At 38.2% G+C, this 25,701-nt stretch overlaps 1 protein-coding gene and 1 long non-coding RNA gene across 2 annotated transcripts in view; both read right to left on the bottom strand.

Moving 5' to 3' along the window:
- The window catches only part of LOC119730166 (E3 ubiquitin-protein ligase ZNRF3-like), a 56,587-nt gene that overhangs the window by 18,703 nt on the left and 12,183 nt on the right, over positions 1-25,701 (bottom strand). The window contains exons 2-3 of the mRNA XM_038202949.1: positions 18,338-18,463; positions 11,456-11,530 (exon numbers count right to left, since the gene is read on the bottom strand). Coding sequence (XP_038058877.1) covers positions 11,456-11,530; positions 18,338-18,463 — 201 coding nt within the window. The remainder of the gene's footprint in view (positions 1-11,455; positions 11,531-18,337; positions 18,464-25,701) is intronic.
- On the bottom strand, positions 6,935-9,208 carry LOC119730167. The gene is made up of 2 exons (XR_005271345.1): positions 9,040-9,208; positions 6,935-8,199 (listed from the first exon to the last, which is right to left on the bottom strand). It is a non-coding gene; the product is annotated as an uncharacterized LOC119730167 (long non-coding RNA).

Raw genomic sequence — 25,701 nt, 5'->3', positions numbered from 1 at the left:
CATTTCTTCCTATAGATTGTCCATGAAAAAGTACCACTTTCAATGTCTAAAAATTGTGAAATAAAATTATTCAGCTGATAAACTGATTAACGCTTGGCATAACAAATTCCTTCCCACCTTTTATGGTTACATTTTTATCTCGGGTAGTTCTTCTACAGTATCACATTTCAAATTCTATTTGTACATATGCAATCTATTACATTTTAAAGCTCATCAGTGTGTCTGCAGGTTTTCATCTGCCCGATTCACAAATTTTACAATCATAGTTTTTGAGTACAAGTACTCACATAGTGGTCATGACATTCTATACGTTTAGAGTCCGAAGTGTGACATTTTTCCTGTCCCTGTTACCTTGGTACTTTGTAATTTACCATTTATGATTTCAAACAATGTTTCTTATTTGTTGGGCAGGTAGTTTGCTTAAAATATAAACACTCTTTGAGCATGGGCGTCGCCAGGATTTTTTCCGGGGGGGGGGGGGGCGCAAAGCAAATTTTTCCCAAAAATTCCTTAACTTTTTTATTATATTCTCAATTTATCATTTTTCCGAGCGTGAGCAGGGGAGCATTTGCCCTACCATCCCCCCCCCCCCATCAAATTAACAGCAATACATGTATGGCTTTGCACCTCATTTCCTTTTATTTTATTTTATTTTTTTCCTTTTTTCTTGTTTTTTTTCGTTTTCCAGGGGGGGGGGAGGGGACAAGTGCCCCCCTTGCCCCCCCCCCCTCGCAACGCCCATGTCTTTGAGGATGACTGCATTAAGTGCATAATCACAATAAAATCACAAATGTCTTATCAGGGTCAGGAAATAAAGTTGACCCTAAATTTATAGAACATTGACCAATATAGCAGGAAACATTTACGAGTATACAATATTTACATGTACATGTAGGCTGCATTTTATATTGTAGTTGATAAGTTAACGACAGAGTTATCTTTATTACTACATGTACCCCACGTACGTACAAGCAAGCTACACATTGTGTACAATGTAGGCCTACATCTTAAATGCTGACAGGAAAGCTTTGAAAAACATTACGAAAACACATCACTCCAACAAAATCACAGAAACCCCATGAGATTTGCCGGTAGCTTATAAAATAACAACTCCAAATCTACACAGAATGGACACAATTATCAACGAAGCTCTTCAAATCACTATCAACATAGGGAATATGTTGCAAGACTATGGTTACTTTCAACGTCCCAGTGGAGTGCAAGCCACCCCCAGGATAAATGAAACTCAATCATGATTCTGTCTCAAATTTATATTTCTAGCCCAAAATAAGTCCACATCCAGGTCCCTTGGAAATTTTTTAAAATGTCGCTTATGTTGATACAATGTCCTTTATCATATCATTTGTCTCCAGAGCACAGAGTAGGGACTAAACTCTCTCTGGAGGAGCAAAAGAGCTTCTGGCAGCGGTTCCCACGGTAACGGACATGTGACTCTTCCAGAAAGCCAGAAGATGTTGAGCAGTTGAAGGCAGGTGGAATGAACGTGCGCCTCGGGGGTTTCTTGTTATGACAAAACCTCTGGAGAAACAATCTTTCCAATCCTCCACCGTTTTTTTTCTCTGCGGCATTTCCTTCCCTTCGGCTTCTCCCCGCATCTTGCGGCACTTTTTCTCATCCTCAAACTCCCCACCGATCTATCCTCCTCCTCGATACTCCTTCTCTCCTCATCAATTTTCTGGCCTGGTACCATCTGCATCTTGTGTTCCTCTCTCTCATCTTGTCCTATTAATCAATCCCCACCTTCTATTAGCCTTAATTTCCCTTCTATCTCAGCTAGATATTGCTTGCGATTTAACAGCTTTGCAGCAGGATTCATTGAGATTCACTGTGCTCGTTGGCCTTCAACTCGAGATGAAAAAGTGGCAATAAAAATACTTCACTCACAATATGGATTTACAATCCTCTTTTGAAAACATTTCCTTTCATACATGTACATGTACATTTTTGTTTTTTTTGTTTGATATTTATTTGGCACAGCTTCAGGTGGTTTGTAACCAAATTTTGTATCCTTAACCATTTTGTAAGAGAACTGAACAACTTCTTCATAAGATGGAATTTTGTGTCCGGGTAATGTAAATCGAATTAGGTTTTGCCCTTCACGGACATATAAACACTGTATACTCAGTGTGTTACCTTCTAACAACTTCTGTGAGTTCCAGAATTTTGCCAGCAAGCAAGCACACACACCTAGTTGAAATTACTATGAAATATTGGTTTTTAAGAACTATAACCATAACTGCACAAAAACCCCATGGCACATTCTTCATACTTGTACTTCAAACATTCAAGGGGCATCAATCCCTATAGAAGCTGGGCTCTACCGGTACCTTCCTCAATCCTACAAAATCCTCCACTGTGCAGGAACCTAATGCCACACTCTTTGTACATACAATGTACATGTACCAAGTGAGAAAAAGCATCAAACCCCATGTACTTGTAAACCAAAAGTAGCTGGCTCTAACTTCCTTAATCCCGCAAAATCTTCCAAAATCTCTTCTTGCAATTGAAAGGATCTGGAACAGTTACAGTTAAACAACATATCAATTTTTTTTTTTTTACATAACTTTAAATAATCACATTGCCTCCATCACTTGTTCTTTGTGTACCGGTAGGCTCTTGCTGCACCCTTAATCCTGAATTTCATTTCAGAGGGATAGAAAATCTGAGCAACGTCTGTGAGGAAAATCTCAGATGTATGGAAGATGACATGTCAAGGATGCAATAATGGGCGAGCTGCAAGCAATGAACTCCAGTCTCTATGTAGACCAGGTTCCGACCGAAAAAAAAAACCTAAGAGGTTTTTTTTTATTAATTTCCTCAGTCGAGGTTCCCAATGAAATCTAAGCACAGCGGCTTGGCCGAGCAGATGCTATAATATTAAACCAAATTGGAAGGGAAATTGGATATGGCTGGTAAAATGAAATTCCCAAGGATCCGCCAAACAAGCTCCGGTGAAAAGTGACAGGACAAACATTTTCGTAGATTAGGCCCGACTTTCGCTTGTATTATCCGAGAGGTTTTTTTTTTCCCAAAAAGGTCAAAGTTTTGGCTCAAGGAGGGATTCTGATTTAGTGTGTCTGCTTCTGTGAGAGAAAGCGTGAAAATTGGAAACAGGTAAAAGGAAGTGTTTATTTTTTTTTCAAAAGGATTCATTTTGTGCCTTCAAGTCTGATGTTTGTTCACGGGGACTGATACATGGGAGACTTTTGAGACGTTGGTGGCAGCAAACATACCGGTCCTTTTTCAATTGTGTACGTCATGTTTAAGCTAAAGCGCGCATGCTCAATATGATGCAAACAATGGACAAAGGACCAGTGTGTTTGCTGCCACCAACATTTCAAAAGTCTCCCATTGCCAGGAATGGTCGAGATTTGAGATTTGGGGCGATTGAAGTACCAGAATCTTTTAAAGTTTGAAAATGAAAACATTTCAACCATACGTGTACAGAGTACCGGTATGCTTTGAGACATCATTAGTCATGAATAAATAACAAACAAATAAAACACGTTTTACAGTATGCTTTTATGCATAATTACATTTTTTGTTTTTGTTTTTGTTTCCAACAAAAAAAGGAACATCTCTACTAAAACATCAATAGTTTGACAAAAGAATTTGCTTTTGATTTGTTATGAAATGAAAACTTGTGTGAAACAGGAAAATGGCAAACAACTTTCAATCTTTTTATGAGGAAAAAAGTGGCTTCAAACAGGTGAAATGCATGTGGGGGTAGTGCACTTTCTTTACTTTGTTCATAAGCAAACCAACGACGCGAGATTAATTCATTGTAACAGCTGAAACCTTTTGGTGGGAATTGACGATATACTGGTACACAAACCTTCACCCGCGCACGTTAAATAAAAAGAGGTGTGTATAAACATGCACGAAAACACGTTCCGACCATACAGTCCGTGGTCGGGCATTCAATACGCTATTTTGGGGGTTTTGATCAATCTTGAAGGGTCTTTGGAGAATGTTATCTGTTCATCTCACTCAATTTCTCCATTCAGCGGAACTTTTGACTGGGTACTTGCACTGCAAAGAAATCTTCTAGATCCTCTGAAAATCCACTAGTTTGGAGGGATTTGGCAGGATTTGGGGGAACGTATGTAAACACTGTAACTTTGCCTGGAACTTGATGCCTTTGAGAATTTTAAGTCTTTACAATGTGCTATTGGGTTCATGCATAACGGTGGACTTCAGATGAGTCTGAATGGTTTGAAGTAAAAATGAGCCAATATTTTACAGGTACAAATGTATGTACATTGTAGTCTGGGCCAGGGTTACAAATTATACTACTGTATGAAATATGATGTTGCAAATATCTAGTTATTTTTTGCAGAATTAACAGTATCGGAAATTAAGTAAGTGTAAAAACAGATTCTTCACTTTTAAGTACATGTAATTCTAACCATGATTTCTTTTTATCCGAAAATCTCAACATCATTTTAAAAATGATCAACAACAATTCAAAATCTAAAGCATTCTAGCGATGTTTTCAATACCGGAGGTATGTAATAATATTGGAGGTCTGATAATCACATCTGGAAAATGCCACAAGTATTTGCAGTTTTTTTCTAACGACTGTCAAACCTGATTCTGTGGACATTACAAAGTTATATTAGTTTGAATTTCTATGGAATTACCATGTGTATGAAATATGTACGGTAAGTCTACTGTTACTACTCCTACCAGTACATGTACGGTACACGTACGTATGTACTATGATAAAAAAAGTCTGAAAACTCTGTTTTGGAACAAAATGTATGAAATTTGCTCTTTCATGCTGTGGCTCTGGTCCAATGGTTACGGTGTTCGACTTGTGTGCCATACGTGGTACATGGGTTCGAATCCTCACAGGGAACATGGTTCTTGCGCTCTTGAGCAAGGCACTTTACCATGGCACTTTACCATTTGCTTCGTCCTTCTGATGGAACGTAAAGTCACGTAAAGCCGCAGGTCCCGTGTGTTGTGTAATGCACGTTAAAGAACCCAGTAACACTTATCGCTAAGAGATGGTGTTTGCCACGGTGTTTCTGGCAGTGGCTGCAATATGCGCCGCAGCACCTTGTATACGGTACCTTTATAAAGGTGCTACATAATGGGTCTCATATTTCTCATAAACTTCATATACCTGTCTTTAAAAATAGACATAATTACCAGCGCCTTGAGTACATGTACATGTACATGTACCTAATTGTTGGTAGATACGTGCGCTATATAAGACTCCGGTATTATAATTATTATTATGCCATTTTGATACCATTCCCTCCCCCCCCCCCCCCCATGACAGATTTCAGAAATGTTGGGGGTTCGTACTGTAGTGATCGAGCCTACATGTACACAAGAGGCATGAAACAGAGAATTAACAAAAAAAAGCTTAAGAAGAATTTATACAGTGTTTTTTTTTCTTCAATTTTTAATGGCATGCATGTACCGGTATATAAAGTGTGAAGCGTAAAACGAGGAAATAAGTTGAGCCAAGGAAAAATTGCATGCCACATGTATACATACATACACATGTGTACACATACATGTACATGTACATGTACGTACATGTATGCACAATGTACATGTGCTTGTACCGGGACTGTACATGTACATATACGTGTGCATGTATTTGTAATCCATTAGTACACTGTAATTGTATACATCTGCAAGCACTGTATGAGGTTGAAGCTATATCCTAACTAATCCTTGACCTGAATCTAAGGTCAAAACCATCCACCCTAGGGAAGACATTCCACTCCTAGTGACCTCCGACCCCCATACAAGCTGACCAGACTGACCAATTAAGCCTGCAGGATTTCAAGGGCATTGTATATTATTGCGGTGCCTCTCTTCAAGCTAGAGTCCCATAGGGTTTTTTGGGCTGTGGCAATATGCATGGGTCTCTGAGAATGAACTTGCTGAATGCATGCATACCCACACACATAGAGACACACACACTGCCTCACATGCTGACCAATTATTGAAGACTGTACATTATGCACTGATAGGGTTCTCAGACCCCTCAGGGTGTTTCAGCCGAGTCCAGGGGAATTGCCCAATTAAGAGTATGCAGTGGCATGGCTGTGGTCGATCCCACAACGTTCCCACAGGCCAAGGGAGAACTCAAGAAGCTTGGAGCCTCAGTTTTTTCCAGTCAGTCCGCAGCGCACTGAAAAGCTGTTCATTTTATGTGCGCTGTATGCATGGCATTCCGGTGCGTGACCTCGTTTTGAATACTTAATGAGCTGTCGACGACGCATGGAATTCGGTCCGAAATATCCATTGTATTTGTCAACCATCAATATTATGTATATTTTCTTTTAGATAGAGAACCATTCTGTTGTATTATCAAATCAGATTGGAAATTACGTGAAATTTAGAGGGAGAAATTTGTAACGGAAAAAAACCTTCGAATCTCAACGAATTGGCCTTCAAAAACGGACGATATTCTCCATCTTCTGACAGCGGCCACAGCTCAATTTCACACCAACGTCAGAGATAATACTATATTTTATCCAAATATTGTCGATTTCGCTTTGATCTTTAGCTAGTCTAGTCAGGGCGCAGAAAATTCTAACGATCTTCAAAAACCCAACAACGAAACATCCCGCCATGACAGTGCGTCGTTTTCCCGTGCCCTCATTGGCCAAAAATGACGTCATCACGAAAGATTTCATAATAACGTGTAGTTCATGTATCCATGTTACAATACGCACGTGGAATTTTGTGCAGGGACTTACGGTAGGATTTGAACTATTTTGTTGTCGCCGTAGAACCCTTCGGAAATTATTCATCTGTTAAGTTAAATGTGTCCAGGGCCAATGTAAGTTAACACTTTTAGACGTTTTTTTCTTCAAAATTGTATCCCCTTTATCAAATAATAAAATCCAAAATATAACAAAATGTACATGTGACAAAGTTGAAGTTATTTCAGGATATTTGTTTTCTGTATTTATTGAAGACAATTTTGAAAACACAACTTATAAAAATCCTATAAACTTTGAGTTCATGTTATGAACTGTTTTATATAAGAACTGTTTATTTTCATATAAAATGCCTGTTGTATTTATTTAATTCTAAATTTTAATTTTTAATTGGGCTGACTCATCTTTGATGACAGTTTCTACAAACGTTTGTCTTGACCAGGACAATTTACTTTTATTTTTTAAATAGATTTTTAATTATTGTCCAAAGATTTTTATAATAAAAATAACAAAAATAAATAAACTTACATGTACATGTTCTTGCAAGCATTAACATACTAGATCAGTTTTGTATAATAACACCATCACATCCTTGCTTTGAAACACTCATGGAAAACTCAGATAACTTCTTTTCATGACACCTCACATCACAAATTGCAAATACATGTGTTAATAATACCCATGTTTCCAGTCAGAATAAAAATCAGCTTGCATAAAGAAGGGAAAACATTTTTCAAAAATGAGTTTTGGCATACATGTCTGACAACATCTGTCTGGATAAGAAATAAACGTCAACAAAAATCAATAGCAAATATATCATCAACTCTCCTACAATCTAAAAACTGCTAAAATCTGGTAGTAACAGGTTCAATTTAAACAATTTACAGTGAAGTGAAGATGATAACAATAACCACAGTTTTGGCATAGTGTCACTAATCACGATTATGTACATGAAGCAATATTTACATGTAGTAAATGTTAGATAATCTTTGGTTGCTGTCTTTGGCATGGTATCCGTGGCATGACTTTAAATAACCGTGTTTAACATGGCAACAACAAATGGTGATGATGTTGTTTGCACAACGCAGTACATATAAAGGCCGGATCATACTCTGCGAATGCAAATTCAAATTGTTGACGTCACGGCACTGCAATTCCACAAAAGTTGAGCATGTTTCAATTCCGGCAAATTTGAAGCGAAGGTTTCATGATGTCAATGTCGCTTTCCATTCGCTACAAGTATATGAACCGGCCTTTACACTGAAGTACAAAAATCATAAAATCTGCACACAGGAACTTAATACTGCATGAATCTGAGTCTCAGAAAACATTCTTGTGTGAGAGATGATAAATTGTCAATGTCAACGACATAACATGAGGACCATGCCAACCAAGGCACTGAAGTGAACGTGACCGTTCCCGTGTTGGAGGCGATGAAACTGTCGACAACTGAGGACCGAGGCATTGAACTGGCTGGAACAGGTTCCTGTATTGGTAGTGAATGAAAAAAATATGAGGATTGTAAATTTATCGAAAGGATTTTCTTCACGACTTTTCTTTGTATGACCAAAAGCAAATTAGTGTATAGCCTATAAAATGCACTGTATGCTGTATAGTTTTCCCAGGGAATTTTCCAAAATTAACTGAACAAAAACCGTTTCGGTAGCATTAAGAAACAAATTTACATTATTTGTAAAATATTAAAAACAACTATCTCCATGAAAAGCAGACATCCATACACGATAGAAGTTGATAGAAATGGATTTTGGTGTAAATAGCTAGGAAGCTGAACAAGAATGTATGATCCCATGTTGTAATGAAATGAAAAATTGTAAATAAACAAATTTGTATAGGCCTAAATTGTGAAAAAATGAGCAAAATGTACATACAAATTTTTAACATGCATGACGAATTGACTAGATCAGCCACCCCCAACATGCCCAAAAATGCCAAAAATCCCTAAAAATTACATGTGCTCGTGTGCACGATGAGTCACACTGTACACGCTCCGCATGTACAAGCCGAAAGAAATGGCCGAAAAACTTCAAATCTCGCGCACGAAAAGTGTCGTAGAAAAAACTACAAACATGTCGCCACAAGCTAAAATACATATCAAACGAAAGCTCATTGCTTCCTTAATCGATGTGTGGTGATCATTTTCGTCATTATTACCTAGTCCAGTCAGGGCGCAGGAACTAAAAACACAACAAAAATAATCCTCAAAATCACACCCCAACTTCGAGTGAACAAAATTCCGCCAAAAACTTACTGAATCTCGACATATTTTATATCATTCGATTCAGAAAAACGTTCGCTTTCGACTTACCACGCCATCTTGGAGACCCGCTACTTCATTTGCAACGTGTAGTTCATGAAAAAAAAGCTGCCAAACTCTCGCAATAACACGTGTAAGTCTCGTGGCCGATTCGTGACGTAGCCCGTGCACATAAAGTTCGGGATTTGACCTCATTATCGCGTGCGCTGCGGACTGACTGTTTCCTTCTTCTTCTTCTTCCTTCTCGTTCAAAGTACAGAGAGTAAATGAAGATGTACCGTACTGTAGGAACGGTAAATCAAAACCCTTTCAGGGTGGCTCCATGGATGTTATTAGATTAATAGAAACCTTTAGAAGGGGGGCCAGGGATGGTGCAGAAAGGATGTGTTGTACAGGAACATTTGGGGAATTGTTTCATGTACAGAGTCAGGCTGCCGATACGTCACTCGGGATGGAGACACATGAATGAAGCAAGATGGCTCATACGTTACGTTTAAAAATAATTCCAAATACGCTTACAAATTTTCAGATTTTGCATTTCACAAAAACTAAAGCATGCCTTTAAACCTATTTTATTTCCAAAGCAAACGGACAGTCCATTTATGAATGATTTTTACACTACAACTACGTGGTCATAGGTTGCACGCAAAACGCGTCAGTTCAAATGTGCGTACGGCAATCGATATTATGGGCTGCCGATTGACATAGTTTGCGTGCGCCTGTTGCAGTATCAAAATTGCCAAGTGTATATCAACATATTTTTAAAGCAATTGACTTGCTAGTGTATTAAACAAAAAGTGGCATCTGACAATAAAGCACCACAATTTGACGATTAAAATAACATCGCAGCCATGTGTGTACAAATTTGCATTTAAAAAAAAAATAAAAAATTCAAACCGGCAAAAAACTATGATATTTGGTTGATGAGATTGAATATTCAAATATTTTAATATTCAGGATAGCCGTAATGACAAGCAATACAAATGTTTATCATAAAGCAAAACATGATTTTTTTTTATGAAACCACAAGTTGTTTAAAGGGAATGTACATCATTGGCTTTTGCTGTAATTTTCAGAAATGAACTATTTGAGGGGTTAGTATAATAGATCAAATATTGTTAAACTGACATGTTTGAAGTTTTGTGTTCGAAAATGCTGGAAAAACCAAGAAAAACAAAAATATTCAAGAAGTCTGGTTCCCTGACTCCACTAAAGATGAAATGGATCAATTTATAGATGCCGGAAAATTGTAAGGTAAGAGAACCAGTCTAGCTGGCCTGCAACCGTTCATGAACATGTAACCAATAGCGAACAAAATTTGGACTGAAAAAATAAAAGGTAAATTTGGAGTAGTACTAGTTGAAAAATAGTTAGGTTTTTCCAATGGTGGTCGGCCAACCACCGTTGGAAATTTATACAAAAATACCATTTTCTTGAAAATGACTTCACACCAGGTACCATAATTTTACAGGATGCTTAATTAATTAAGACTGTCATTTACCAACATCCTAGTAAGGTATTTCATAAAAACTTTGTAGTTTTATTTTTGGATGTTTGCAAATGTTGTTTATTCCCTTTAAACCAAGTACCGGTACGTGTACATGTACTGGGGGTACCTTAGAACTTTTGGCCGAATCTAAGATACCGGTACATCACTTTAAACAGTTTGGACACTGAACTGGATCGAGGGGAACTGCTCTCCAGTATCGCAGTGTAACTGACCGCTAACTAGGCATCTTTTATTCCCAACTTATTAATCACCTCAAGATGGATGTGAACTCGCCCGTCGCGTGATAGCTTCAATCTATTCACCAGACCTAAAGGTCCGTCGGTCTCATCCCCAGGGCATCACTTAACTAGGGAGGAACAGTGTGCCAACGTTACCTCCAATCTAGTCTCTGATTGGGGGTGCGGGCCACTGCAATGCAAGCTGTTCCAATTTGCAGTGCTCAATAAAACCCAATCATTAACTCAATCACTAGGGCTCCCGTGATGTTCACTCATGAACTTTCTTCCTAGAACTGTTTTTCGCATCGATGTAACAAAAAAGGTTGGCGGCAGACTGGCCAATTTGTTGGTAACTGCATTTCATGCTAGTTCATCGACCATTACACATAACTGCTAATTGGGCCAAACATTTTAACGTTTTTTGTTGCCTTTCTATAGAGTTAGTAATTTCGAAAAGTGCATTACATTCAATTGATTTTCAGGAAACAACAGAATTGGTAATTTTGTAAATTAACCATCTCCCTCCCACCCATCTCCTAACCTTAAAAATTACAAATTTTATGAAAATTAAGATATTTCCTTAAAAGATGACTGAAAGCATACTCTTTAAAGAGTTCAAATCTCTACAAAAACTTGAGCTGAAGAAAAGGCAAAAGCCAAAACCTCCTTTTAGGTCTTATGTGATTTTTTAACCTTTTTTCTTCTCCTTTTTTGAGCGACTGTGTGTATAGGATCTTACCTCCTGGATGGCATCTGTATTATGCGTCACGTCGAAGATAACGGCCGTCGCACCTAGCTGCACTGCACGCTTGGCCTGTAACACAAGAGACAGCCAATGGAAACAGGAATACATTAGAGGGCTATTAGGGAACGACGGCACACAAACAAGATCATTACCTTGGAATGCTGGGTAAATAGATCAGGCAGGCATGTACATGCCGAGAATCTAAAATATATACACTCACAGAACACTGCACAAAATAACCCTTTAAAAAAATACAACAAAATGTATGTCCCACCCTCATACATGTATTACTTTTAACAAAAATGTAAAGATCTTGCAAAAAATGTACGTACATGTACATTGTACATGTACATACTGCACATGTTACAGTTTTGCGAACCCTCCCTTGCAAATATACATTCTGTGCAAAGTTGTCCTTGCACTCAAAATCAATCAAGTGACTGTTTTCAACAGTTAAGAGTTCCCAGCTCACGTAAAGCAGGACTGACTGGCTGTGACTGTTAATGTAACTTGATGCAGCTATGCTTTGACTGTAGGTGATTGATAAGCCAGCTGTGCCTACCAGTTGCCTACTTTCTTATATTAACTGAATTTGACTAGTCCTGAAGAGTGATGCTTGAAATCATGATCTGACTGTTGGTGACTAGCCTGTGTAAAAGGCATGGCAGGGGAAGTGGATGGAATATTTGACTGCCTGTGACTGTTCAAACAGAATCAGGGTTAAAGATTGAAATATGAAGATACTGTGAGTTGTACATGTACATAAAAGTACATGTTCATGTATGTCAAGTGGGGTTGCAAGCACACAGAGTAGCAATAGGGACAATATCCCAGAAGTGCGCCTTTAGAAATCTTATCTGCACAGTAAGGAAAATAGGATGGAGTTTGAGATTTCAATAGAAACAAAAAAGAACAAAACAAAGGAACGATGGTTTTCCCTCACAAGTACGGTACCAGTACATGTGTCAAAGGCTTTATGAACATGTAACAGTTTTATCTCTCAGTAATTTTGAAAATGAAAATATCATTTTGAGCATTATGCATTTGCCTGAGGGATCTGTTTTTCAAAACAATTTTTCCTGCTCGATTAGTAAATTTTTTATTATTATTATTTTTTAATTACTGCCTTATGGCTAAATACACTTGTACCGGTATCTCAACCTCTGTAAATGGATGAATTAATTTTAGTAGGAAATCAAGATTTCAATCACAGAATGACGTCGATAAAAAAAATGTTATTTCTTATTCCGGTACCTCCGTCATTTTGCCTCCGAAGAAAAACTTGTTCAGTTCGCAATGCCACGCCGCATTAATTGTTTAGATTCGTGTATTTCAGGTCCATCTACCGGTAGTCAGTAAGCAGTTTGCAGTCAGTCATATTCATTTCCAAATAAAAAAGTTGTCGGAAATTTAGTGCATACGGTATGGAACATATCCCCTAAAACCAAATGTTTGTTTCAGGACATCCGGCATTACAATAAAGACAGAAAATTTAAACGATTAATTCTGAGAAGATTGAAATTTAGATTTCCACATAAACATAATTTTTTAATGAATTTTACTAATATTTTAGTGTACAAACTGTCCACGGAAATAGGATCAAGTAAAGGCTGCCATTCTGTTTTTGTCTACATCTTTTTTTTCGGGGGGAGGGGTTCTTTTGTTAACCCTTTTTTTTGGGCCTGTTTTTTATGCAAGAATGATACGTCACGCATTAACCCCAACCCACATCCTGTTGTAACAAAGCCACCCCCCCCCCATTAATCCAACAGACTCCAAAGGAAACAAAGTCTGAAGCTTGCAAAACCCAACAAAATCTAATAAGCGCAAAACAAAAAGAGGGATCTTTCCTTTCACATGTAACTCTAATCAACAAATTCTACTCTCTACATTTGTTCCGATGTTGTTTTAGGGATAGAACAATCGAATGGAAGCCTCTGTAGTTTTTGAAACATGCCTGTACAAAATCACATACATGTACAATGCGTGTTTGAATGTTGATTGGAAATTAGAACAAAAAGTCTTTTAAAAAGTTAAGTATACTGATGGATGTGTTTGTAAGTGTGGATTAGTGTGCCTCGCTGATTTTACATTTTGTGGAAATCGATTGCGGAAACGGGCTGTTTGTGACAATCATGTCCTAAACGGATCAATAAGCGCAGGAGGGAAAACCAGTTAAAAACAGTTCAGGCTTCATCGACTACGCCAGTCAAGTGTGACTCGGAACCGGCAGGTCACAACGGTACAGTGTCTGCTTGACTGAAAGTGGGTAGATATGGGGGAGGGGTAGGGAGCGTCAGGCCCTTGTCCGGTTGGAATAAGCTGCACCTGCCAATTAAACGCTTGTTTCTTTTTAATGAATGGTTCAATAGAAATCCAGGATGTACAATTATTTTTGTGGTACGCTTAAGTACGCGTATATAAAAAGGTTCAGATGAAAAACGATCTGACCTACATGTATCAGATACAAAAAGTATTAAACTTCCGATTGAACGAAGTAAAGAAATTGAAAAAAAAAATTAGAAGGCAAATGGTTTCATTCACAAGTACGGTACCGGTACTACGCTGAAATAACTTAACAAACGGATGAATACTATTTCTCGAAACTTGTCAAATTGATAAGGTCAATGGCATCAACGGAATCAATTTGTGGAACCAATTTTTTTTCCCTATATCAATTGTATCAGTTAATGGTATTACCCAGCAATCCAAAATGAGCAGAACTTGGCAACTTCTGGTTTAAACTAAGAAATAATTGTGTTTTAATATTTAGAATGAAAATAATCGTTACGTAGAAAGCTTTGCCTGTAATGGACAGTCCGAATTGAGGATTTGTATTCTTGATCCGTACATTATTTCAAGGGTAGGCCTAATGGCTTTATGGCTTATAAGCTTGATGACTTAAGCTTTGGGATGGCAAGTCAATTATCCATCCTTGAAGAGCTCAAGGTCTTAACTGTAAAAAAGATCAAGTTATTGTTCTGTTACAGCGCACAGTGTAAGAATTCGCAGGTGAACGTGCCAAATGAGTTTGGTGGGTCTACAGAGTTCATAGACCCTCGCCGCAGGGCTCTGAAATACTAACAAAAGATATGGAAGAGTTTCCTCCAAAGGGATTAGTGTGGGAATCCAGGGATCAATTTCACCAGACAAGACTTGAGGGATAATCCTATAAGCTACCTTCAATTAATCCCTTTTGTGTTTTTGTCAAAAAGAAGGGGAGCTGTGGGAATGAACCAAGAGCGGAAGTCAATCAGAACAAAGAAACCCTTGAAGAGATCGTTGAGTGCTTCTTCATCGATTCAGGAGGAAAATTTGTGACTTTGCAGGCTGAGCGCATCTAGGCAAACTATCCTCTCTGCCCAGCCAAAATTAACAACCTTAATTTTGTGCCGGGGAAAATATATATGAGAGTGTAATTGAAATTCAGGCAGCGGAGTGGAACGGAAAAAAAGAGGGGTTTTTCCAGTCGAAGGCTACCCAGCAGATTAGAATAACAATAGTCCGTCGGTACTTTGCAAAGACCGTCGGTGCCCACAAAGTCAGCCCATTGATTCCTTTCACAGTTGCAGGAGCTGTCATAGCCATTTAGCGAGATCAAACTGTACCGACACGCTTTCCCGACTTCGGATGGTGATCCGTCATCTGATAGGCGCGGGTGCTGTGAGTCAACCAGGGAGTGGGTGAACGTGAGTGTGCGCGCGACACAGGACAAGCGCTGCTGCCGTACAGCCAGACTCATTTTTTTTTCTAATAGGTACGGTACTCGGTACTCGGTAGAGTGAATGAACTTTTGATGAGGTTACCAACCAAGCCAAGCGAGTGATGACACACCTAGGCCTGAACTTAGATCATGTGATTACATTACCCTCGTTTAGCGAACATGCAAATCCCCGAGTCATTTTTAAAGCGATTGATGTAAAAAAAAACATGCTTTCTGATCTGCTTCATGTGCTACTGAGTACAGTTCTACATGAACGTCAGCTTGCTTGATTTCTCGTTAAGAAACTAGTGCATGGATTTTTTTTCTGAGTCAATTTTGTCTCTCTATTGCAAGTTACATGTACAATCAAAATGTTCAGTATAACATCATACATTTGCGCTTTCTTTGATAACATACATGACTAGGCATTACAGGTACATTTGACCCTCACAACAAAAATAGGAAAAAGTGTCCTGCGGATACCCAAAAGTGTAATGTCTACAGTACAGAATGCTAAGAGAATACAGTAGAAAAAGAATAGAAAATGGCCCAATTCAAAGGTAATCAAGGCTGTCAGTGCATGTACCGTATTTTCTGAATTATGAATGAAACTAATTTCATGGTTAAGATACCACACATTATGCTTAGTGGTTTTTTTATGCAAAGTAATGTTAATAATATTCAGTACAGTACACTGTTCGTTGGTGCAGGCCGTCTTTTTAGAGTTTGAAAAATGGATATGGGAAATGAAATACATGTAGTCATCTCCTGACTAAGGCAAGTACATGACGTACGGTAGATCAATAAAATACAAATCAATATCAATTAAATGTGGCTTTTTATGTGCTTAGCACTACATACAATGTATGTATGTGCTAAGGAAAACGTGACAAGAATTTTTAAAGGGGTAATGCAATTTTCTTTTAACGCAATCCTTGAAAATGCACCTTTGTGTCCCATTTCACATTATTCTTTTTTTGTTGTTGCCATTTTCAAGGGTATTGTGGTGCCTTTTTGGCTTTTAAGCTACTGAAAATTTCCATATATATAAAATGTATTCATGAGAAAAAGTGTGATGTCATTTCAGGCAAAAACCTCAAATTTGACAGAATTTTGAATATTGTGCTGTCATCAATTTTCTTTCCTTTAGTGATTCTTTGTTGTGGCAATACATGGCAACAAGCCCGTGAGCAAATTGTAGGGTTCACAATTTGAACAGAAAACCCCTAAACAGAACAGTGTCTTCGATAAATGACATCACAGCAACAGCACCCTCAGTTGTCTGGAAAAACAATGACATTTTTACATGTTTAAAGAAGTGTGCTTTTCAATAAAATAAACCAAAAAGGGTTGTCAAATAGTTTTTATACTTGTAAGTACTTGAAATAAGAGAGTTGCACAAAATATGTTCCCAAGAAAAATTCATTTCATGAAACGTGTACGTTGTACATACGTGTAAATGAACTTCATTGGGAAAAAAAATAATAAAATGCAAAATCTATGTATGTACATGTACCGGTACATGTGCTAAAATGTCGTAACAAAAATTCTTTCACATTTTGAAAAAAAATCTAGACATTTGATTTTCAGGTAATATCAAAATTTAAGACTTACATTATAATTAGTCAGCCAATTTAATTTTGTTATTAAATCGTCATAAAATGAAACATTCAATTTTCATGAAGAAAATTCCATGTCCCACGTCAAGGTCTATTTGAATATTGAAAACGTCTTTTGCAACTTTCTATGCTTCATAACCAATTCAAAACAAAATTTTACTTTTTTGAGAAAACAAATTGTCTCCAGTTGCTATAATGTGAAGAATATGGAATTTGAAAACTGTGTAGGTTGATGTAATTGAATTCAGATGGGTGTCCAAATCCAAAGCCGAGCTCTCCCGGTATTCAGACCTCTCTATGAACCATTAAATAGAAACGTAATACCGGTTGTTCAAGTCATACGCCCCGGCAGCGATCCCTGGTTCTCCGTTGGGGCACCATAAAAAATAATATTCCCAGGCCCTGGCATTTTACAACCTCTCTTCAGTCCACCAGATCCATATTTTCTGGTGGACATCCGCGATATCCCTTCAATCTTTTCCCTGTATTGGTAAACTGAGACGCCTTCTTGAATCCAAGGGACAGTGCTGGAGGGGGAAGTGGAACAAAATATGCCGATAGATCTATCATCCCAGATTACCGGTCGCTGTCAGCGCTGGTTTTTATTCATCCGGACAAGTTTGCTGATTCCCGGAGATAGCAACTGCTCGCCCGCATGTTCATTGTGTAATCACTGAGTAAACATTGCTTTATTAACTCCCAGTATTAAAAAATAGGTGGTCGCACGAAAGGTCCTTTAAAAGTGTGCCTGCGTTTGCTGGGACAAAAAATGTGAAATTAATCCATCAAAAATTGCTTCCTGGTGTTTGGGTTGTAGAGTTGTGCGGTGTTACCGAGGGAGATGGGGATTAGCGGTATCAACGGAGTCGTGAAAGGGTTGAAGTAGCCGGCCGACGATAAAAGGAGAGGGAATATTAGCGTGGATCTATAGATGGAGAACCCTTGATCTAGTTTCACTGCACTTAGTGAGCACGCTCAGATCTAGTCCCCTAGATTCAAAGACCAATGTGCACGTTTTGGTATGTACTTGAACCTTTCAACCCAGAAAACACATGAATGTTTCACTTTCAATACCCCACGATGCAAAACACGGAACAGCGACCGACTGCAAAAGTGGATCCGGGAAATGCACTTATACTAACAAGTGCCTTTTCTGGTTTCCATAAGCACCGACTTAACCTTTGAGATAGGCTGTGCTTGAATTGAAATGTCAATTCCTTAAAAGAATTACAATATCATGGAACTGAATAATAGAAATAAAGCCAGGCAATTCTTACTTCATGAAGACAAAACATGCAAACTTCAATCTAAAAGTCTTGTGCTTTAATATCTTACAATTTTCTTGCAGCCGTGTTTTGACTATTTTATTTCTCACTAGGGAACCACATCATTTTGCAATTTTCAGTGCTTAAAATGGCCATTATTGTTATTGCCTTCCATTTCTTTTGTTTTCTGATTAACAAATTTTAGCTGCTTTTTAAACTTTTTTAAAATTTTATTTTGATGGAGGTTGAATACATGTAATAATATTAATAGTACAATGTCACAGCTCACCTTCTGGTAAATAGTAAGACACGGTTTAGGGTCATCTAGGGGTGAGGCCAGTTGGACCACACCCACCCAGCCGTAATCAAAAGGCTCCTCATCTTCGTTAGAATTACACAGCCCAAGCGGATGCATCTGTTACGGAGAGATGAAAAAAGAGAACAGAAAATGAAATTCAGAGACCAATGACCACCCAAGAAACATCATCAGTGTACAAAACAATCTAAAGATGATGACCAAATCTGCATTATTACCAACCATATGTTTGTCATTCAGATTCAAAGTCTTTTTATCAAACACGACCCACATCTGGTTTTGTTTTAGAGACAAAAATGTCTTCAATCTGGCCTGGTATTTTGACAGGCCTGGTTTTTTATCGCCTTCCAATACCCAACGGGTGACCGTGCCATACCGGCAGCCCAGTTTCTGGGATTGTCATTGAATTTACATTCCTCTGGAGTGAAGCATTTGGTAAAATTCTTTCCGTGCACGCACTACATGTAGCTCAGGATTCTGGGCAAGGTTTCAGCCAAGGGGTGAAAATGGCTTTCATATTATTACATTGTAACGTTCTAAAGAAAAGCATGTCCTTAATTGAAAATACACATCAAGGATCCGTTTTTTATTGAACTGGTGAGCGGATAGTACCAGTAGTTAGTAGTTAAATCTGCACTGCAGATTACAAGTAGCAAAATGTCCAGTAGAAAAACCTAATTCTTAAATGTGCATGTACATGTGCATAAATGTACACCGCCGGATGACAAAAATTGAGTTTATGTAAATACATACATGCATAAACTAGGGAAAATGCAATACAGACCTACATGTACTGGGATGCTCAAAAACAATTTACACACATTAACAAAGTACATGTACCGTAACAAGGCAGTGCTACATTTTTAGGACCTTATACAGTATGTAAGTGATGTCCCACATCATGTGCCGTACCTGGCGTAAATGAACTTCACTTGAAATGTATTGTTTGCACTGCCGGTGTACCTGTGTATGGTTAGTGGGATCATGTTCGTTGTATCGTGAATCAAGTATTGACAATGTCGCAGTGGTTTTTCAGTAGAATAACACTACAGTTTTCAAGAAAATAAGCATTAGTCTTCAATTCCATGTAGATTCGACTCAAGGGAGCTGTTTTGCTTGCTTAACACGGTGACCGTGTTACTCAAGCCAAGAGCTTGTCCTAGGACTGCTGTTTGTGTTATCATAGTCCTCCATTTGTCTTCCTGCGCTCCTCTCTGTTATTCTTACTCTCATCGATATCGATCTCGCCCGGCAACAAGGACACCTCTCAATCTTAGGTTTCCCCGTTGAGATGCTACACGAACTGTCGACAAGTCAACCGCACTGTCCTCCTGTCTGCTTCGCCATCACTAATAGACGCCTTGCCATCCAAACCGCTCCTAGACAGTTTCTTACACCATCATTCAAATACACAAGACTCAGCTCTTCGGGCATGCACACTCACTTAGACGATGTTTGCGATGGTCCCCTGAAGTAAGAGTGCTGGTGAAAAGGTCAGAGTTTGGTCCTGAAAAGTTTCTGACTCCAAGGGACGTTTTAGTGGAACACTGAGAAAACATTTGCCCGTTTCTCACTTGTTTTGAGGTGTATTCTCGACAAATGTCATGAGTCGTTGGACTCGGGGTATTGTGTAAATTGAAAAGGGAAGACGGGATGGAGAAGAAAATGGTGAAAGGATGACTGAGAGGAAGATCGGTGCGATAGGAAACAAATAGAGGGGAAAAGGTGGGTTTTTTTTAGAGGAAAAGATGGAATGATACAACAAAATGGTGAAAGGACAGTTAGGAAAAGGAGAAAAAAAAACAGATTGAAAAATATGAGGTTCTTCAGCAGGCAATACAGATTGAAAGATTGAAATAAAAACTAGAAGATGAGCAATGATAAAAGGGTGAAAGATAGTAAAACGGAGGAAACAAAAAATGGTGAAAGAGTCTGAAAAGAAGAAAGCTGCACAAGATGAAAAACAGACAAATAAGAACTCAAGGTGGAGAAATATTTTGAAGGGGGGACTTTGGAAGAAAGATTAAAAGGTGACCAAAAGAAAGGAAGATGGAGGAAGGAATAGGGCCTAATAAAAAAAAAAACCAGGAAAATCAGAGGAAATTAGACCCCAAAAATGATGGAAAAATTGAAAGTTTGAGAATTTTTTTTTAAAAGACAGGGGAATGTAACAATAAAAGAAAGTGTAGGTAAAGGTTGAATAACCAGTACAAGAGACATAATTTAAAAGAATAACAATGGAGAGGGAAGACAAATCAATGGAAGATGGGAAAACGACAGAAAAACACTTGAATTGTGCGTAATGCATTTGTCTGTCTTATGTTTACTTTTGTTCCACTCAATACGCCTGTCATGCTAGCCTTGGTGTGCAGAAATCACAGTTCACGCGGTGTAAAAACTCTCGAAAAAGCAGAAATAATATTTCAGAATGTTGACCTAAGATTTTTCCGGAAACAACAGCATGGCGTCGGCTTGCGTGAATAGGAAATGAGTACGATATGGATTTCTGGTGTCAACATCCGAAGACAGAATGGCCTGCAATAACACTGCCATGTTTACCCTCAAAATAGTTCCGGACCCCAGGATTTATTTCATGCTGGAAAATCAATGATTTTTATGCATTTAAGCCTGTGTTTATTTTTGTCATTCTTTACGAACATGAAAGTAAAATAGAAAAGAGGGTTTTAGTTTCCATTCTGTATTAAAAGAAGCAACACACAATTTTGTTGGGGGTACAAATTTACATCTTCCCGACACGAATTCCATCTTATGTATAAAAACGCTCTTTTATTGGAAGAAATAATAAAATAATGATTAAATAAAAATATTGCAAAAACACTTTTATTGCTTGTAACATTTTTCTTCTTCTGTCACAAATATGTATAAGTGTACATGTATACATACCGTATACATTGTACATGTACGGTAGGTCCAATGAGAATATTTTTGTTATTTTAAAACCCTGTTCCTATACGTTATTTAACAGATATGATAATGACAATTTCCAACTTGAGTAGGGTACCAAAATCTCAATTTAAAAAAGAAAAAGAGTGCACGCCACCTTTAGACAGGAAGAAAGATTTTGGATCAATCATTTTAACAATCATAAATACCCCCCAAAAAGCTTCAATTTATTTCAACAATGGTCTCGAAAAGGCCATCTACGGTTGGCAGATTTTAATTATTGAGAACAAACAGTCGGCACTTCAAAGGTGCTTTTTCCCATTATAGTTTCAATTGTGCCATTCATTCCATTAACTATCAAATTCACACCTCCATTTAACAAACTAGTGAATTGCACTTCGAGTGTTCAGTGAACCTCGGTTTATTAATTTTCTTTTAAACTGAACTCCAATTCACTATTATGCCATAAATATTAAATCCGATTTTGATTTGATAATTCCTAATACTTTTCGATTATTCTGATAATGATATACGTTTTTTTTCCCCTAGAAATAATGCTTTCTTGTGAGTTTTTAGATAGGCCTTCAGAGGAGTGCTCACATAATTTTGAACTGTATCTTACTGTTTTTTTAATGATTTTCTTAAGGTCCAATGTATGTATTTGGGTATTTTCATCAAAGTATGTATTTTTTTTCCAATTTCTTTGGGTCTTTTGATAACAAATCCTGACTCTTTACCCAAATGCATGAAGACATTTAAATACATAAAATGACACTCCACTGTAGAGTGCATACATCTCGGGATGAAATCAACATTTTTTGACAGTCACAGGAGTACAAGTTCCTTCAAACCTTGCCAAGTTTTGTCCAAAAAAACCCCAGTAAATTAAATCCAAGTCCCATTATTACCCTGGGGAAGCCCAGAATGGAACAATCCAATGCGGTTCCGATATTACCAAGCAATGGGGCGGCTGCACTTTTAGCAGTTGACCCTAGCAATGAAGTTAATTTAGGATTAATTTCACAAAGGGGAACAGGTCGAATTGGCCGTTTCTTTCGCGGCTAATAAAACATCGGAAGCACAGACAGCCCCTGAGGAGATAAGGACTGAATAGAGGAAGAAAGATGATGGAAAAGAACGGTGGAGTCTAGAGAGAGAGAGGGTTGCTGTGTCCACAGTCCACGTTGCGGGCTTGTGACGAGATACGAGTTGGGATTAGTGTTTAGCTGGATAATGGTTCAGGAGGTTAGATCCTAAACAACCAGGATTTGATCCAAAATTTGATACATTGAATAAATTATTTGGTTGCTTCTCATGTCAAAAATAGTATGGTTGTTTACAGTAGATACTTGCACACACAGCAAGAAAAAAAAAGAGGACAGATTTCCCCCTTAAAACCAAGAATATGGCCAGTTACTTTTCTCTTCTTAAGTCAAAGCTTTTCTACATGTTCAGTGGGAATGTGTTAACATGTACGTTGTTAAGCAGGCAAATTGCAATCAAACACATTCTTTCCTTTTTTGGGTGTCCTAAATTCACTTCTGTACTATCCAATAGATGTTAATTTCTTTACATCCGAGGCAAATTTGACAGTACTGCAGAGCACTCCCATGTAGACTGCAGGCAACATCCGCTTTTATATTTTACAAAACAGTCACATATATACGTGTTGTGTAAAAGTGAAATTGTCACACACAAGTGTATCCTGGTGGCTACTGGCTATATTTCGTTCAGTTATTAGGTTTGCTGAGCAGATGTCTACGAGCTCAAGTTTCTGAAACAAAGCGATAACTCTTTTGGCCGTTCTGTACTTCTGTAGAAAGCGAAGCCTAAAATTTACCACAGCACTTAAAGCGACAATCATCACTGATTCTTTTCCTGTAAAATTTTCCCCAATACACATCATTTTTTGGCTCCAAAATTACTACACAGTAACAAATTAAAACCCTTTGAAAAATCTGGGTATTACACAATATTTGAAGGATTTTTTTGCAAGTTTTTGTATTGAAGGGTTAATTAATGCAAAATCATCTTGAGTTTCTTGTCTAGACAGGGGAATGACATGATGCTACTCAACTGCTAAATTTAGTTTCTTGTGACAATAAAGTTTGTTTAAACTAGAGATCAGTGGCTATATTCACTGGCCAAGTGACCACTACTGTAGTATGCGGACCAGGGCTTTTCACGGTCAGATATTTGAAGTGGTCAAGCACCAAGCTTGTCCTTTTCTCCAAATCACCTTTTCAAGGTCATAACTTCACACCTTTTCAGTTTGTGAAGAGGACTTTACTGCGCAGTACAAACAGTTATTGTATTCTAGCTCACAGAAGACTGTCTGTTGTCAGTACGGTAGAAGAAATTGTTCTGTTTTTTAATTTCACACGCAGCAAATCAGTTCAGGTAAGGTTCAGGGACCCATCCACCATTCAGTTCTTTAAATCAACGAATGATGAACAGTGAAAGAGGCACAGAGTGCCAATATCGAAGGACCACGGGGTGCCATCTTGCTTGATTAACACTGGTTTACATCGATTCGATGAATGGTGAACACTTCATGAGAACCAGTGAAGTGTCCTTCACTTGCTGTCATCGTTAGGTTTAATACAGAACGCCATCTTAATGGAGTCCATACTACTTGGAATTTCAATAGTATACTGCATATTTTAATATGGTTGAAGAAAAAAAATAACAGACAAACAATATAAAAACAAACTAACCAACGACAGTGTCTATTTGTCAATGTCTAAATGTATGGTATGGGTACAGGATTTTTGTGTTTGCTGATAAAATCTTGGTTTGTAAAATTCTGGTTTGAAAGAAATCTAATTCATTCCGTATTCATTAACCAAGGTGAAGTGCTGCCGATTCCCTCAAGTTTTGCTCCTTACATTTGTATTTCTGTTTCTGTGAGCTCTTTGTGAGGCAACTTTCATAACTTGTCGCTAGCTGAGATCCCTGCAAATGTCATCCAAATGCCTTTTGTTTGGATGACTGATTAGGAAGCCTCGTTTGTACGGGTCCCGTCTGCTTTCACAATTGACTTTCTCCCCCGCATTGTGTTTGCTCAGTTTGTTCAATCTGCAAACTTGTAGTTTGCACAGCGGGGGGATGGGGTGAAGAACCGATCACAAGAAGTTCTTTTGAGTACCGACTAAAGATGAGTACCAACTATTCATGACTTTACAAGGACATGAAACACGACTACACAAAAAAGACCATAAATTTGCAACTTACACGACAAGGTGCATAAATGTGCATTGTGTACATGAACAAGCTACATGTACCATTACACAGTAATGTCATTATGTAAAATAAAATAATGCTTCTCCAAATTACACGTTTTCTAAGTACTCCATAGACTTCTCTAATGATAAAATCAAAATGTTCACCATACCGTACCTATCGGTACATGTAGTGTAACCAAACTACAGTTTTTTATACATGTACCTGAAAAAATCCAGACAACAGTCATATTTCTTTTCAAAGGGATCAATTATCGTTAATAGGTCTGCCGCCATGGCAATGAGAAAGTGAAACCGGCCAATTGCAAGCCAGACTGCACATCCCTTTATTATTCAGGTCCAAAGCGTTCCAGTTCCGAAACCCCTCTCCCCCCCCCCCCCCTCCTCCACAAATGGGATTAGCCCGTTCAGCCTTTGAACATGAGGCACAGTAATTGGAATTACGTGAAATTACTGTCAAGTAAAACAACATTTGCTGAGAATGCCAAGTCCGGCCACAAAAGCAGATGTAGCCTTGGCGCGATCAAAGAGAGATGCCGCTTCCGAACGTTATTAGATTTACATGCGTGAGGAATCTGTTAATATTCCGCGCAGACTTAGACTAAGAGAGGATGGTTTCGTGGATTGATTATGAAAAATAACCAGGGAAACCCATCTTCTTGCTTAAAATGAGGATTGTCTGGGACTTTTTTTAATTCACTTGATCAAAAATTCATTTCCAGATGGCTGAAATTAACTCCGAGCATATGGTGGGCCCATAAGCATCTAAAATGGCGTCTAATGCATACAGTACATGCAGCTCATTGTTTTACATTTTCTGTCTTAATTCAGACAATTAATTTCGTAACTAGTGGAAGATTTCAAACCCTCACTCTCTTAAGATTTTGTTGAGAAATTTCCCAAACCCTCCAAAATACACCACTGTGTTGGAAAAAAAGGGAACATGTTTTACACTTTTCTTTTTAACGGAAATCACGTCCCGCTCACATTGTGTACATGTTCATGACAAGTCTTTCACACAAAAGCATGACCAAGGATTTGTCATTGAAGGGGGCTGCACCTCTTTTTTTCAATCAGCTTGGGGTGTGTGAGGGGGGGGGGGGGGTGTGAGGGGGGGGAAGTGGACCTAGATTTAATTTGATGTGGCGAGGCCCTGATCAGCCTAATATCAACTGTTTTCCTCTTTCTTGG

The sequence above is a fragment of the Patiria miniata genome, unplaced genomic scaffold (assembly GCF_015706575.1).
Source record: "Patiria miniata isolate m_02_andy unplaced genomic scaffold, ASM1570657v1 HiC_scaffold_22, whole genome shotgun sequence".
NCBI classification, from domain to species: Eukaryota; Metazoa; Echinodermata; class Asteroidea; order Valvatida; family Asterinidae; genus Patiria; species Patiria miniata.
The sequence above is the reverse complement of the archived record's forward strand: the minus strand, read 5'-3'. Positions and strand labels throughout refer to the sequence as shown.